At 36.5% G+C, this 15861-nt stretch overlaps 1 protein-coding gene across 1 annotated transcript in view; it reads right to left on the reverse strand.

The window, feature by feature from the left end:
- The window catches only part of SEMA3D (semaphorin 3D), a 162066-nt gene that overhangs the window by 98910 nt on the left and 47295 nt on the right, over positions 1–15861 (reverse strand). Inside the window, exon 3 of the mRNA XM_004381477.2 lies at positions 7406–7468. Within this exon, the coding sequence (XP_004381534.1) occupies positions 7406–7468 (63 nt within the window). The remainder of the gene's footprint in view (positions 1–7405; positions 7469–15861) is intronic.

Here is a 15861-nt window from a genome sequence, read left to right on the forward strand (position 1 = left end):
CAACTTTCTCACACGAAGCAGGTTTGTGGGTTCGAACCGCCAACCTTTCGGTTAACAGCCAAGCACTAAACCACTGCGCCACCAGGACTCCTTCAAGTAATACTGTTGTTGTTGTTGTTAGGTGCCCTCAAGTTTGTTCTGACTCATAGCCACCCTATGTACAACACTGCCCGGTTCTGCGCCATCCTCACAATCGTTGTTTTGCTTGAGCCCATTGTTGCAGCCACTGTGTCAATCCATTTCATTGAGGATCTTCCTCTTTTTCACTGACCCTCTACTTTACCAAGCATAATATCCTTCTCCAAGGACTGGTCACTCCTGATAACAAGTCCAAAGCATCTGAGATGAGGTCTCGCAATCCTTGCTTCTAAAGAGCATTTAGGCTATACTTCTTCCAAGTCAGATTTAATCCTTCTTCAGGCATTCCATGGTATATTTGATTTCTTCAAGAGCACCATAATTCAAAGGTGTCAATTCTTCAGTCTTCCTTATTCATTGTCCAGCTTTCATGTGCATATGAAGTGATTGAGAACACAATGGCTTGGGTCAGGTGCACCTTAGTTTCCTTAAAGCGACATTTTTGCTTTTTAACAATTTAAATAGGTCTCTGATAGCAGGTTTACCCAATGAAATGCATCATTCAATTTCTTGACTGCTGCTTCCATGGGCGTTGACTGCAGATGCAAGTAAAATGAAACCCTTGACACCTTAAATATTGTCTCTGTTTATCATGATATTGCTTATTGGTTCAGTTGTGAGGATTTGTTTTCTTTATGTTGAGGTGTAATCCATACCAAAGACTATAGTCTTTGATCTTCATCAATAAGTGCTTCAAATTCTCTTCACTTTCAGCAAGCAAGGCTGTGCCATTTGCATATCGCAGGTTGTTAGTCTTCTTCCAATCCCGATGCCCCGTTCTTCTTAATGTAGTCCAGTTTCTCAGATTATTTGCTCAGCATACAGATTGAGTAAGTATGGTGAAAGGATACAATCCTGACACACACCTTTCCTTATTTTAAACAGGGTATCCCCTTGTTCTGCTCGAATGATTGCCTCTTGATCCATGTACAGATTCCTCACGTGCACAATTAAGTGTTCTAGAATTCCCATTCTTCGTAATGTTATCCATAATTTGTTATGATCCACACAGTCGAATGCCTTTGCATAGTCAGTAAAACACACGTAAACATTTTTCTGGTATTCTCTGCTTTCAGTCAGGATCCATCTGACATCAGCAATGATATTTGTCTTTCCATGTCTTCTGAATCCAGCTTGAATTTCTGGCAGTTCCCTGTTGATGTACTGCTGCAACTGTTTTTGCATTATCTCCAGCAAAATTTTACTTGCGTGTGATATTAATGATATGTTTGATAATTTCTGCATTCTGTTGGATCACCTTTCTTTGGAATAGGCATAAATATGGATCTCTTCCAGTCGGTTGGCCAGGTAGCTGTCTTCCAAATTTCTTAGCATAGATGAGTGAGCACTTCCAACTCTGCATCTGTTTGTTGAAACGTCTCAGTTGGTATTCTGTCAATTCCTGGAGGCTTGTTTTTCGCCAATGCGTTCAGTGCAGCTTTGACTTCTTCCTTCAATACCATCGGTTCTTGATCATACGCTACCTCCTGAAATAGTTGAACATCGACCAATTCTTTTTGGTATAATGACTCTGTGTATTCCTTTCATCTTCTTTTGATGCTTCCTGCATTGTTTAGTATTTTGCCCACAGAATCCTTCAATATTGCAACTAGAGGCTTGAATTTTTTTAGTTCTTTCAGTTTGATAAAAGCCGAGCGTGTTCTTCTCTTTTGGTTTTCTAACTCCAGGTCTTTGCACTTGTCATTATACTTTATTTTGTCTTCTCGAACTGCCCTTTGAAATCTTCTTTTCAGCTCTTTTACTTCATCATTTCTTCTGCTCGCTTTAGCTACTTGACGTTCAAGAGCAAGTTTGAGTCTCTTCTGACATTCATTTTGGTCTTCTCTTTCTTCCCTGTCTGTTTAATGACCTCTTGCTTTCTTCATGTATAATGTCCTTGATGTCATTCCACAGCTCATCTGGTCTTTGATCATTAGTGTTCAATGTATCAAATCTATTCTTGAGATGGTCTCTAAATTCAGGTGGGATATACTCAAGGTCGTACTTTGGTTCTCATGGACTTGTTCTAATTTTCTCCATTTTCAGCTTGAACTTGCACATGAGCAATTGATGGTCTGTTGTGCAGTCTGCCTGTAGCCTTGCTCTGAGTGATAATGTTGAGCTTTTCCATTGTCTCTTTCCACAGATGTAGTTGATTTGATTCCTATGCACTCCATCTGACGAGGTTCATGTGTATAGTCGCCGTTTATGTTGTTGAGAAAAAGTATTTGCAATGAAGAAGCTGTTCTTGCAAAATTGTATCATGTGATCTCCAGCATCGTTTTTATCATCAAGGCCATATTTTCCAACTACCAATCCTTCTTCTTTGTTTCCAACCTTTGCATTCCAATTGCTAGTAATTATCAATGCATCTTAACTGCATGTATGATCAATTTCAGACTGCAAAGTCAGTAAAAATCTTCAGTGTCTTCATCTTTGGCCTTAGTAGTTGGTATGTAAATTTGAATAATAGTCGTATTAACTGGTTGTCCTAGTAGTATGGATGTTCTCCTATCACTGACAGAAATTCAAAATTTTACCTAATATATACATACACAAATGTGTAAATAATTACTAGAATAAAACAAATACAAGTTGTATTAATACTTGGAGAAAAAACAAATATACATTAGTCTATTTATTAGCATTTAGGAGTTTAGTTTCTCCCTAGATAGTGGAAAATTTTTTTAGCGAATCAGAAGCACTTGTAATACTCTAAACTTACAGATAGTCCAATTAAATCTATACAGCTTTAAATGTAATACTGATTTATAACTGTAAAGTTTAATTTATTAAGGTTAAATATGGAAAAACTCCTGATTTAAGCACCTCGTCTGTTTTTAGTTTTAGTATGTTTTGCAGAATGTTGTGATCATCAAACATTTTTTAACATTCACCACGTACCCATCACTGTGCTAAATGTTAGGTTTACGTCTAGCAGTCCTCATATAGAATCCAGTCTGTAGAGATATCTGTTTAGGTTTTATAGTGTTTTAAATATTTTAATGAGTTGTCGACAGTTCAAAAATAAAATTTTACATGAAAATCCAAATGCCATATTTCTCTCTAAAAATGTAAGCTCTAATAGTGGAGATTTCTACAGAGCAAAAATCAGCTGTGGAAGAAAAGTGAAGTTAAGTATTTTAAAGAAAGAAATATGCCTATTTAAATATTTTAAAGCCTGACTATCAAATAGAATAAACTATAAAGAATATTTTTTACATTTGTGAATCACAAAGTAATATACTTTATATAGTATATATATTATGCATAGATAAGTCTTATATATCTGAAACTAGTCTGTAAGGAAGTGCAAAAGCTACAATAAAAAGTGAACAGCTTGTAGGAATATTCAAAAAAAGAAATCCTAATTTAAAAATATGTAAAATATTTAGTATTTGTAATAACGAAAGAATTTCAAGCTAAAACAACAAAAATATTTTTTTTTTGTTGGCAAAGATTAAATATATTTATTTATCATTATGCATTAGTGTTAAATGTACAACTTTATATTGTGTCCAATATTGGCAGTATGGGGAAATATATCCTTTCATGAGATTGCATTTGTTGGTGAGAGCTTAAGAGGTATATACACTTTCTGGAGGGCAACTTGGCAATATGCATATAATATTTTATATCCTTTGACCAGTAACTCTACTCAGTAATCAAAGATGTTCAAAATATCTACATATAAGGTTTTTCATGGGCAGCATCATTTACCATAGTGAAAACTGGACACGAACCAAGTTTCTAACAATAGGGGATTGATGAAATAATGTATAAAGGAATGCAGTGCAGCTATTAAAAGTAGTGTTATAAAAAAGAATTTAATGACATGGGAAAATGCTCATGGCAATCTGCTAAGTGAAAAATGTTTTAAGGGACTATATATACAATGATTTCATTCTGAAAAATAGTAAATAGATAAGATAGAAGAATAAACATCAAAATGTCACCAATTATCTCTGGGTAGTGTTCATGGCAGAGTGGGTATTTTCAGATGATTTGTTTATCCTTTTTACTTTCACACAATTTGCAAACTTTTTATACTGAATACTTTGTTTTGCTTTCATAATTACTTTAAAAATAAACAATAAAAATCAAACCTGTAGAATCATAGAACTTTAGAGCTGAAAAATCCTTTAATTCTATGTAACGTCCCAGTTGACATCTGAGGGAACTGACACCAAGGTAGGGTTATGTGCCTCCATGGCTAAGCTGACGAACAGCCCACGCTGCCTGAACTGAGCTGTTTATCCCAAAGTTCAGAGTCAAGACTAAAGACTTTTCTTTGGTGACTTTGTTTTGAATAAGCTTCTTCTAAACGAAAGCAAACTATTACCAAATATCTTCCCGGCTCCTCTCCTCTTTTCTTTCTTTTCCTTTGCTTGTATGGCCTGGAGTGTGGATTGGACTAGGAATTGTGCACAAGAAAGTGGAATAGTTCCCTTTTGTTTCCTCATCTTCCACCCTTCTCCACCCAAATTAGCTAACTTTCATTACAGTAAATAATTCACTACTTTGCAGTTATATAGTACCTTTGTGTAAAGGGACAGTTTTTTCTATCACTTGTTAATCCTAAACACACTCTTGGGAAGTAGGTAAAAATTACCAGGGAGGAGGGAGTAGAGAGGGTAATGTCAAAGGTAATAAATGATGTCAATAAAACTACAGTCTTGTCTCAGTTTTCTGCTTACCAAAATCTATGTAATGGTGAGGATCTACATGCTGGTAATATTGGAGAGAGCAGTGACTTGAGGGGATACAGCTTTTAGACCTTCTGTGCAGATTTTATTTTTTATGTTTTATAAACCCTATGGAGAAATCTACTCTGCCCACACGGGGTCACCATGAATTGAAATCAACTAACAACAACAACATGCGGATTTTATAGTATTGCATAAAATCGTAGACTTTAGGACAAAACTTTTGGATTCAATTCCTGGTTACACTAGTTACTACCTATATGATATTGGGCAAGTCATTTAATTTTTCTGGCCTCAGTTTACTCATCTGTAAAATGGGGACTAATAATAGGACCTAGCTCTTAGTGCTGTTATGAGGATTAAATGCGATTATAAATGCAAAGCACTGAAAGCAGTGCCTGCATGATGGTAAGTGCTATAAAAGTGTTAGCTATTGTTGTTAACTGTAAAACATAATATTATTTTAAAGGGACAAATTAAAAAGAAGAAATGGACAAAGACTTGTATTATCTTTATATGATTTAACATCAAACTTTATAGACTTTAGTGAAAAAAAAGAAAAGTACATGAATCTCTACTATCTGGTTAGCAGCAGATATGCTTAAAGGTTAGAGGAGATCGTTAGGTCACAAAGAGAATTGAATTGGAATTCCAAAAACAGAGTCCTACACTCTCTGGGATAACACCTCCAGAAAACTTTATTACCCTTTCTTTAACTTAATAATATGCGTCATTGAGTTACTACATAACTGGAATTAGTGAACATACTGAAATAAGACACTGTCACAGCTCAAACCTTCTCTGGTTTGACCTTGAGGGTTTATCCCTCATCTACTCCATGGGAAAACTGACTTTAGTTCATTGGTGTAGATTGATAACATCCTTTTCCTACTTGCCAGTTTCCTCCTTATCATAAGCTCGTACTGGTGAAACAGAAAATATAAAATTGTTTATACTGGCTATATCATGTTTCTACTGTTAATTAAACAAAAGGATTTTTAAGACCCCCACCCCAACACCAAAGCATACAATTTTTTTCCCATGAGTTCAATAAAGTATTGATCTCTTTGCAGATCTGGGAATCTACTCAGAGTTGGGATATTGAGCAGGGTGAGGAGATTAGAGGCAAGGGAGGATGGAGAGTATATTCTAGAATATTTCAATTCCTTTCATTTCTAGTGAAATAAACGTAAAAACTATTTCCCATTGCATATGATGCTAACACTCCTGATGTATTTCTCCTAACATAAATGTTCCTGAAAAGATTGCATTTAATACTAACTGAATACAAAATTAGGCATAAACACAGGTTTCTTTGTTTTGTAGCGTTTTGTTTTGCAGTACTGTAAGTACTCTACATCATCATTTGAGTAATATCTGTATCTCTCATTATATCAAAAGCCCCATGAGGATGTGATACCATATCAGTTTTATATGCATAGTTATACATGCATTAAGACGCTCAGTAAACATTTGTTAAATGAATGAACAAACAAATGAGCAAACCTATTATCTTGGATTCTCAGTCTTCGGAGCTTCCCCTCAATTTACTGGGTGTCATGTTTTATGTTATTTTACTTCTATCACATTGATAGAGTGGGGATTTTATATAATTATGCTTTCATATAAAGCACACTATCTGTTATTATTCATTATGAAGGCATTTTTCCACTGAATACACTTGTGTTATTGTGGTCAGGGGCAACATTAGAAGCTGTTACAAAGAAGTCTCAAGATGACCATGTTTCTGGTCAAGGTTAGAACCTCTTTTCATCTTGACTTATATTCAGGAAGTGATTTATTTTGCCAAAAAAGAACAAACGTACCCATCACCCCCATGTGACCAAGGAGTCAGGAGACAACACAGAGCCACAGGAGACAATAGACAGGACCACTTCAAAGATGATTAATTATACCCATTGAACAGTTTTCTCATTTTCTCTGGTCCTTAAGGTAGCTTCAACGAGAAGTTTCTATGAGGACATCACTATTTATTCTCTATAGGTTATTTCATATAGTTACACATCAGTAAATTGTAAATTATTTCTAGTTCTTATCCCAGGATGCTTTGACATTCATTCTGAACCAATCCTTCTAGTTATCCCTATGATCTCACTTTATGAAAGAAGTCTTCCAGATGTCATAAGTTTAATTTTAAACCAAACTAAATTAAATATCAGTTGTGTATTTGTAATGCTAAAATAACCAATGATTTTGCATACATATACAAATAAACACACATGATTTAAAAATACACAATCCTCAATTCAATGATTTTTGATGGTTTATTTCTAGGGATTTTTTTAAATAAATAAACTAATAATATTCAGAATTAACACATTAGAAAGTGTTTTATTTCTAAGTTTCTGAATTTTTGTAAATAATACCACTCCTTTTGGCAAGGAGGAAATATTTTAAACCATATAATCTGTACAGAGACTATGTTAATGCAATCTCTAAAAAATACACTAATTCCATTCAGTATATAAAAGACAATATAAGATATTCACTACTATGTCAGTATCAGTTTAATAAAGATTTTTTTAAAGTCTCATACTTACATTGGTATCTTTCCCTGCTAATTTGCATAATTCCACCCGTTCCTTTGAAGCAGGCCAATAGATCTGTAAAACATTTCAAGGTGTGTTAGAATCTGAATATCGAAAACACCGAATACTTTTTTTTTTTTTAAATTGTCATTTAGGTGAAAGTTTACAGAGCAAACTAGTTTCTCATTGAAAAAATTATATGCAAATTGTTTCATGGCATTGTCTGCAACATTGCATTGTGTCAGTACTCTCCCCCTTTTCCTTTGCACCTCAGGTTCATCAAGTCCATTCGTCCGGTTTTCCTCTCCCCTCCCACCTTCTCGTTTTCGTTTCTGGGCAGATGTTGCCCATTTGATCTCGTATACCTGATTGATCTAAGAAGCACACTCCTTGCGTGTGTAAACATCCTATATTTCTGATTTGGGAAACTGAGTGTGGGAAACTGAAGAGTGGATGTCACGCCAAAAGCAGATCCTTAGACTCAATGTGAGATTATTTAAAGTTTTAAATATTTTACAAAGCCACTCTGAAAAGTTTCTAAGAGAAAACTCTGTAGAAATATTCATTTTCATGTTAATCTTCTAGTCTTTGTTTAAATATATTTAATAATTGATAAATTATGTTCAGAGGGCCATAAGCTCTTATTGTGATGTCAACAGAATTTCAGATTGGCATTTGCTTAAGTAAGAAGCTCTATTGACCCTGTTTTTCTGTGTTTACTCAGAGTGACAAAACATTATAACCATGTATGATGAGGTGGTGGAAACAGCTCTCTGTCAGAAGCAGGAGTTAGCGTTCCAAGCCAAAGACCAGTGTGAAGCTGTTGACAATATTTAACAAGTATGGAGTTCAGTTGCATCTGTTACTTGGCTAAACATTTTGTAAGCATTATCTTCTTTAGATCTCACAATGACCCTGTATGATAGCTGTAATTATTTTCCTCATTATCAGGTCAGAAAACTTACTTATACAGACGTTCAATAATATGCCAAGGGCCATAGAGCTAGTTAGCAGCAGTGCCAAAATCTGACCCAAAGTATCTCTATCTCTATGTCCTGAACTCAGGATCCTAATGATTACCTTATAAATATTATTTAGACAAATGACTAAAGAACAAGGGCATCAGACTCCTTGGTTGGTAGTTCTTAATCACATTTTACAATCTTGAAATTATCAGAAACATGTTAGGTTTTTTTTTTGTTTGTTTGTTTTGTTCTGCCCTTTATTTTTAACAAACTTTAGAAATACTGTTAGGACACTTTTGCAAAATAAGATTCAAACAGGTACATAACTCCATTCGCTTACAGAGAATAATGTTCACTGTTAAGCTACAGACAAGAAGAAACGTGAAAAGCAAGCTCTGAGTTGCTTGTAAATGATTGTACCAAGAAGTTCCTGATGACATTTTACTATTTTTCTCACCAGTGTTAGCAGAAACTGTTTTAATCAATGAGGAAAAAGAAAATATCCTGAGGGAATACACTGAAAGAGACTTGTTAAATCTGGAATTAACAAATGATTTAGAAGTCACCAATGTTGATATGATACTATCTTTATAGTGAAATTTTAGGTGTTTGTATCTCTGAATAAAGACAAGCATAGAATAGCACTCAAAATTCCCTTAATGTAAATACAAGAATTTTTTCAGATTTTCAATTGAAGCAAGTTTGATCATTTAGAGTACACTTTATTGAAGATGTATATCGGCAGGGTGGTTGTGTCAGCAGTAGGCTCTAGTCATGAGCTAAACCTAATGTGGTTCACAAAAGTATCTAAAGATTTTATTTCTTCATAAACACCTTAAATCATTGCAATTATACCTTCACACGATTTTTAATCGTTTCCGGCTGTCAAAAATGAATGAAGTAAAGCAATGAAAAACATTATGGATTTATCTTAGCAATACAGTAAAATTATTAGGTGAAAAAATATGTCCTCCAAAATTATATACAGCATGATACCCTTAGAGCAAAATTAAACAAACTAAAAAAAAACCTAAAAGTATATACATTTTAGGTATATCTGTAGATGTAACAGTGTATGAAAAGAAAATGGTGAATAGAGAATTCAGGATGATAATTACCAAAGAGGAGAAAAAGAAAAGGGATAAGTTAGTGGTAAAAAGCAAGTTATTTACCAGATCCTAGCTTTCGTTTTGGATGGTATGTATTCAAGTGCTTAATAGATAATTAAAAACAAGTAAGTAATATAAGGAATCCCTGGGTGGTGCAAATGGTTAATGTACTAGGCTGCTAACCAAAACGTTGGAAGTTCATGTCCACGCAGAGGTGGCTTGAAAGAAAGGCATGGCAATCTACTTCCGAAAAATCAACTATCGAAAATCCTACAGAGCACAGTTCTCTGACACAGATAGGGTTGCCATGAGTCAGAATCAACTCAATGGCCACCAGTAAGTAATGTTGTTGCTGTTAGGTGCCTTTGGGTCAGTTTTGACTCACAGTGACCATATGCACAAGTGAACAAAACACAGCCCAGTTCTTCACCATCCTCACAATCGTTGCTATGTTTGAGCCCATTGTTGCAGCCACTGTATCAATCAATCAAATCTTTTTCATTGACCCTCTACCAAGCATGATGTCCTTCTCCAGGGACTGGTCCCTCCAAATAACATGTCCAAAGTACGTAAGATGAAGTCTCGCCATCCTCACTTCTAAGGAGCATCCTGGCTATACTTCCTCCAAGACAGATTTGTTTGTTCTTCTGGCAGTCTAGCGTATACTCAATATTTTCGCCCACACCATAATTCAAAGACATCAATTCTTCTTCAGTCTTACTTAAATTCTTTTTCGGTCTTCCCTATTTGATGGCAATGGGGCCAGTAAGTAATATAAGTTGGTAAGTGAATAAATCAAGCTAGTGAGTCTGTCATAAACCTATAATTATGAGGTTTTAAATAAATGAATAATAAAAATAAATCCCTTCAGCTAGCAGGAAATTTGAAAGTTTCTTTGTTTTCTTTACTGTTGGTAGCAAAAATACTGGACTGAGTGTTCTCTTCTCTCCTTCAAAAATACCATCTTAAATGTATGGACTCATCAATTCTTATATGAGTTTATGAGTTCAAGGTATCCTCTAATGCTTTCTTGCTGGTTCTTGAATATTACAGTGATTTTATGAATGACAATATTATATCATTGGAATGAAAATAGCACACAGAAAGGATGTCCATAATCTGCCAGTTGGTTTACTCCTTAGCTCAATTTATTGGTCTCTAGTGTAGATTGCTGAAGATCATTCAAAAGTGGCTACAGCAGTAGTATTGACAGGGAACTGCCAGAAATTCAAGCTGGATTCAGAAGAGGAAGTGGAGCCAGGGATATCATTGCTGATGTCAGATGGATCCTAGCTGAAAGCAGAGAATACCAGAAAGATGTTTACCTGTGTTTTATTGACTATGCAAAGGCATTCGACTGTGTGGATCACAACAAATTGTGGATACAATTGAGAAGAATGGGAATTCCAGAATACTTAATTGTGTTCGTGAGGAACGTGTACATAGATCAAAAGGCAGTCATTTGAACAGAATAAGGTGATACTTTGTGGTTTTAAAGACAGGAATGGTGTATGTCAGGGTTGTATCCTTTCACCAATCTGTATGCTGAGCAAATAGTCCAACAAGCTGGACTATATGAATAAGAATGGGGCATCAGGATTGGAGGAAGACTCATTAACAACCTGCTGCGTTGTGCAGATGACATAACCTTGCTTGCTGTAAGTGAAGAGGACTTGAAGTACTTACTGATGAAGATCAAAGACTGCAGCCTTCAGTATGGATTACATCTCAACATAAAGAAAATAAAAATCCTCACAACTGGACCAATAAGCAACATCATGTTAAATGGAGAAAAGATTGAAGTTGTCAAGGATTTCATTTTACTTGGATCCTCAATCAACACCCATGGAAGCAGCAGTCAAGAAATCAAATGATGCACTGCTTGGGGCAAATTGGCTGCAAAAGAACTCTTTAAAGCGTTGAAAAGCAAAGATGTCACCTTCAAGACTAAGCCACGGTGTTTTCAATCACCTCGTATGCATGTGAAAACTGAATGATGAATAAGGAAAACTGAAGAACAATTCATACCTTTGAATATCAGTGTTGGCGAAGAATATTGAATATACCATGGACGGCCAAAAGAACAAATGAAAATGCCTTAGAAGAAGGACATCCAGAATGTTCCTTAGAAGCAAGAATGGCAAGACTACATCTGACATACTTTGGACATGTTATCAGGACGGATCAGTCCCTGGAGAAGCACATCATGCTTGGTAAAGCAGAGTGTCAGTGAAAAAGAGGAAAGACCCTCAACAAGACGGATTAACACAGTGGCTGCAATAATGGGCTCAAGTATAACAAAGATTGTGAAGATGGTGCAGGAGTGGGCAGTGTTTTGTTCTATTGTACACAGTGCCGCTATGAGTCAGAACTGACTCCACAGCACATAACAAGAACAACAACAACAAAGTGTAGATTAATACTTCTTGTATCATTTCAATGCTTCAGATTCTATTCTTTCTATTTTATATTATGGTTAGATTTAAACACATTTCAGAAATAAATTTAGGACAAATATTTAGATTTGTTCAGATCCAAATATCTTACCTGAATTAATACTACAGAAAAAATAAAAGCAAGATGTAGGACTCTTTCGTATTAAGTAAATCAATCTTAAAGAAGGGGAGGATTATCAGAGACTTCTATTTTTTATACCACCCATGGTAATGGGTGATTGGCTTAATGTCTCTAAAGCTGAGTTTGATTATATTTAGAACTGCTTCTGAAAGGAGAGTTATTTAAAGAGGGATTAGATGTGGAAGAGATCATTACATCATTTTGAAATCAGAATTCAAAGTCAAAGTTAGCAGAAAGTAGATACTGTTCATTAATCATTTGCTTTTGTTTCTGTTTTTCTTTTGGTTTTTGTTGTTGTTAGGTGCCGTCTAGTAGCTTCCCACTCATAGTACAAGAGAATGAAACACTGCCCTGCGCTATCCTGCACTATCCTCACAATCGTTGCTGTGTTTGAGCCCATAAGTGGTGAATTTGTTCATTAGACACATAATTATGAAGTGCCATCTGTATGCCTGGCAAGTTGTGGCCGTGAGGTGCTCAGATTTTAATCAGGAAGACAGCTCTGCATACAGAAGTGCAAACAGAAGGAGAAGGAAGGAGAGAGGATGAAACCACTACGCCAGGGAGCACTGAGGTGCATTTAGTGCTAAACAAAGTCTTTTGTCAGTTTGCCGTACTGTGGGGGCTTGTGTGTTGCTGTGATGCTGGAAGCTATGGCACAAGTATTCAAATACCAGCAGGGTCACCCATGCTGGACAGGTGTCAGCTGAGCTTCCAGACTAAGACAGACTAGGAAGAAGGGCCTGGTGGTCTGCTTCTGAAAAGAATTAGCCAGTGAAAACCTTATGAATAGCAGCAGAACATTGTCTGATATAGTGCCGGAAGATGAGCCCCTCAGATTGGAAGGCACTGAAAATATGACTAGGGAAGAGCTGCCTCCCTAAAGTAGAGTTGACCTTAATGACGTGGATGGAGTCAAGCTTTCAGGATCTTCATTTGCTGATGTGGCATGACTCAAAACGATAAGAAACAGCTGCAAACATCCATTAATAATCGGCACCTGGAATGTACAAAGTATAATTTAGGGAAATTGGAAATTGTCAAAAATGAAATGGAGATTGACATCCTAGGCATTCATGAGATCGACATCTTAGGCATCAGTGAGCTGAAATGGACTGGTATTGGTTATTTTGAATTGGACAATCATATGGTCTACTATCCTAGGAACAACAAATTGAAGAGGAATGGCATTCCATTCATCCTTAAAAAGAACATTTCAAGATCTATCTTGAAGTACAGTGCTGTCAGTGATAGGATAATATCCATATGCCTTCAAGGAAGACCAGTCAATATGAATATTATTCAAATTTATGCACCAACCACTAAGGCCAAAGATGAAGAAATTGAAGAGTTTTGCCAACTTCTGCAGTCTGAAATTGGTCACACATGCAATCAGGATGCACTGATAATTACTGGTGATTGGAATGCAAAAGTTGGAAACAAAGAAGAAGGATCAGTATTTGGAAAATATGGCCTTGGTGATAGAAACGATGCCAGAGATAACATGATAGAATTTCGTAAGACCAATGACTTCTTCATTGCAAATACCTTTTTTCACCAGCATAAATAGCGACTATACACATGGACCTCGTCAGATGGAGTGCATAGGAATCAAATCGACTACATCTGTGGAAAGAGATGATGGAAAAGTTCAATATCATCAGTCAGAACAAGGTCAGGGGATGACTGCGGATCACACCATCAATTACTCATTTGCAAGTTCAAGTTGAAATTTAAGAAAATTAGAACAAGTCCACAAGAGCCAAAGTACGACCTTGAATATCGCACCTGAATTTAGAGACTATCTCAAGAAGAGATTTGACGAGTTGAACACTAATGACCAAAGACCAGACGAGCTGTGGAATGACATCAAGGACGTCATACATGGAGAAAGCAAGAGGTCCTTAAAAAGACAGGAGAGAAAGAAAAGACCTAAATGGATGTCAGAAGAGACTCTGAAACTTGCTCTTGAATGTCAAATAGCTACAGCAAAAGGAAAAAATGACGAAGTAAAAGAGCTGAACAGAAGATTTCAAAGGGCAGCTTGAGAAGACAATGCAAAGTATTATGATGACATGTGCAAAGAGCTGGATAGAAAACTAAAGGGGAAGAACATGCTCAGCATTTCTCACGCTGAAAGAACTGAAGAAAAAAAAGAACTGAAGAAAAAATTCAAGCCGCAAGTTGAAATACTGAAAGATTCTACGGGGACAATATTAAATGATGCAGGAAGCATCAAAAGAAGATGGAAGGAATACACAGAGTCACTATACCAAAAAGAACTAGTTGACATTCAACCATTTCAGGAGGTAGCATATGATCAAGAACCAATGGTACTGAAGGAAGAGGTCCAAGCTCCATGAAGGCATTGGCAAAAAACAAGGCTCTGGGAATTGATGGAATGCCAATTGAGATGTTTCGACAAACGGATGCAGCACTGGAAGTGCTCACTTGTCTATGCCAAGAAATTTGGAAGACAGCTGCCTGGCCAACTGACTGGAAGAGATTCATATTTATCCCTATTCCTAAGAAAGGTGATCAACTGAATGCGGAAATTATAGCACAATATCATTAATATCACATGCAAGCAAAATTTTGCTGAAGATCATTCAAAAGCGGTTGCAGCAGTATATCGACAGGGAACTACCAGAAATTCAAGCTGGATTTAGAAGAGGACGTGGAACCAGGTATATCATTGCTGATGTCAGATGGATCCTGGCTGAAAGCAGAGAATACCAGAAAGATGTTTACCTGTGTTTTTTTTAAATTTGCAAAGGCATTCAACTGCGTGGATATAACAAATTATGGACAACATTGCAGAGAACCGGAATTCCGGAACACTTAATTGTGCTCATAAGGAATCTGTACATGGATCAAGAGGCAGTCGTTCAAACAGAGCAAGGGGATACTGCACGGTTTAAAGCAAGGAAAGGTGTGCATCAGGGTTGTAACTTTTCACCATACCTATTCAATCTGTATGCTGAGCAAATAATTCGAGAAGCTGGACTATATGAAGAAGAATGTGACATCAGGATTGGAGGAAGGCTCATTAACAACCTGCGTTATGCAGATGACACAACCTCGCTTGCTGAAAGTGAAGCGGACTTGAAGCAGTTACTGATAAAGATCAAAGACCACAGCCTTCAGTATGGATTACACCTCAACAGAAAGAAAACAAAAATCCTCACAAATGGACCAATAAGCAACATCATGATAAACGGAGAAAAGATTGAGGTTGTCAAGGATTTCATTTTACTTGGATCCACAATCAACACCCATGGAAGCAGGAGTCAAGAAATCAAAAGATGCATTGCATTGAGCAAACTGGCTGCAAAAGACCTCTTTAAAGTGTTGAAAAGCAAAGATGTCACCTTGAGGACTAAGGTGCGCCTGACCCAAGCCGTGGTGTTTTCAATCACCTCATATGCATGCAAAAGCTGGACAATGAATAAGGAAGACAAGGAAGAATTGATGCCTTTGAATTGTGGTGTTGGCGAAGAATATTGAATGTACCATAGACTGCCAAAAGAACGAACAAATCTGTCTTGGAAGAAGTACATACAGGCAAGGATGGCGAGACTATGTCTCACATACTTTGGACATGTTATCAGGAGGGATCAGTTCCTGGAGAAGGACATCATGCTTGCTAAAGTAGAAGGCCAATGAAAAAGAGGAACACCCTCAATGAGATGGATTGACACAGTGGGTGCAACAATGGGCTCAAGTATAGCAACAATTGTGAGGATGGCGAAGGACCAGGCAGTGTTTCCTTCTGTTGTGTGTAGGGTCGCTATGAATTGGAACCGACTTGACGGCA

Source organism: Trichechus manatus, unplaced genomic scaffold (genome assembly GCF_000243295.1).
Source record: "Trichechus manatus latirostris isolate Lorelei unplaced genomic scaffold, TriManLat1.0 scaffold00085, whole genome shotgun sequence".
In the NCBI taxonomy this organism is placed as follows: Eukaryota; Metazoa; Chordata; class Mammalia; order Sirenia; family Trichechidae; genus Trichechus; species Trichechus manatus.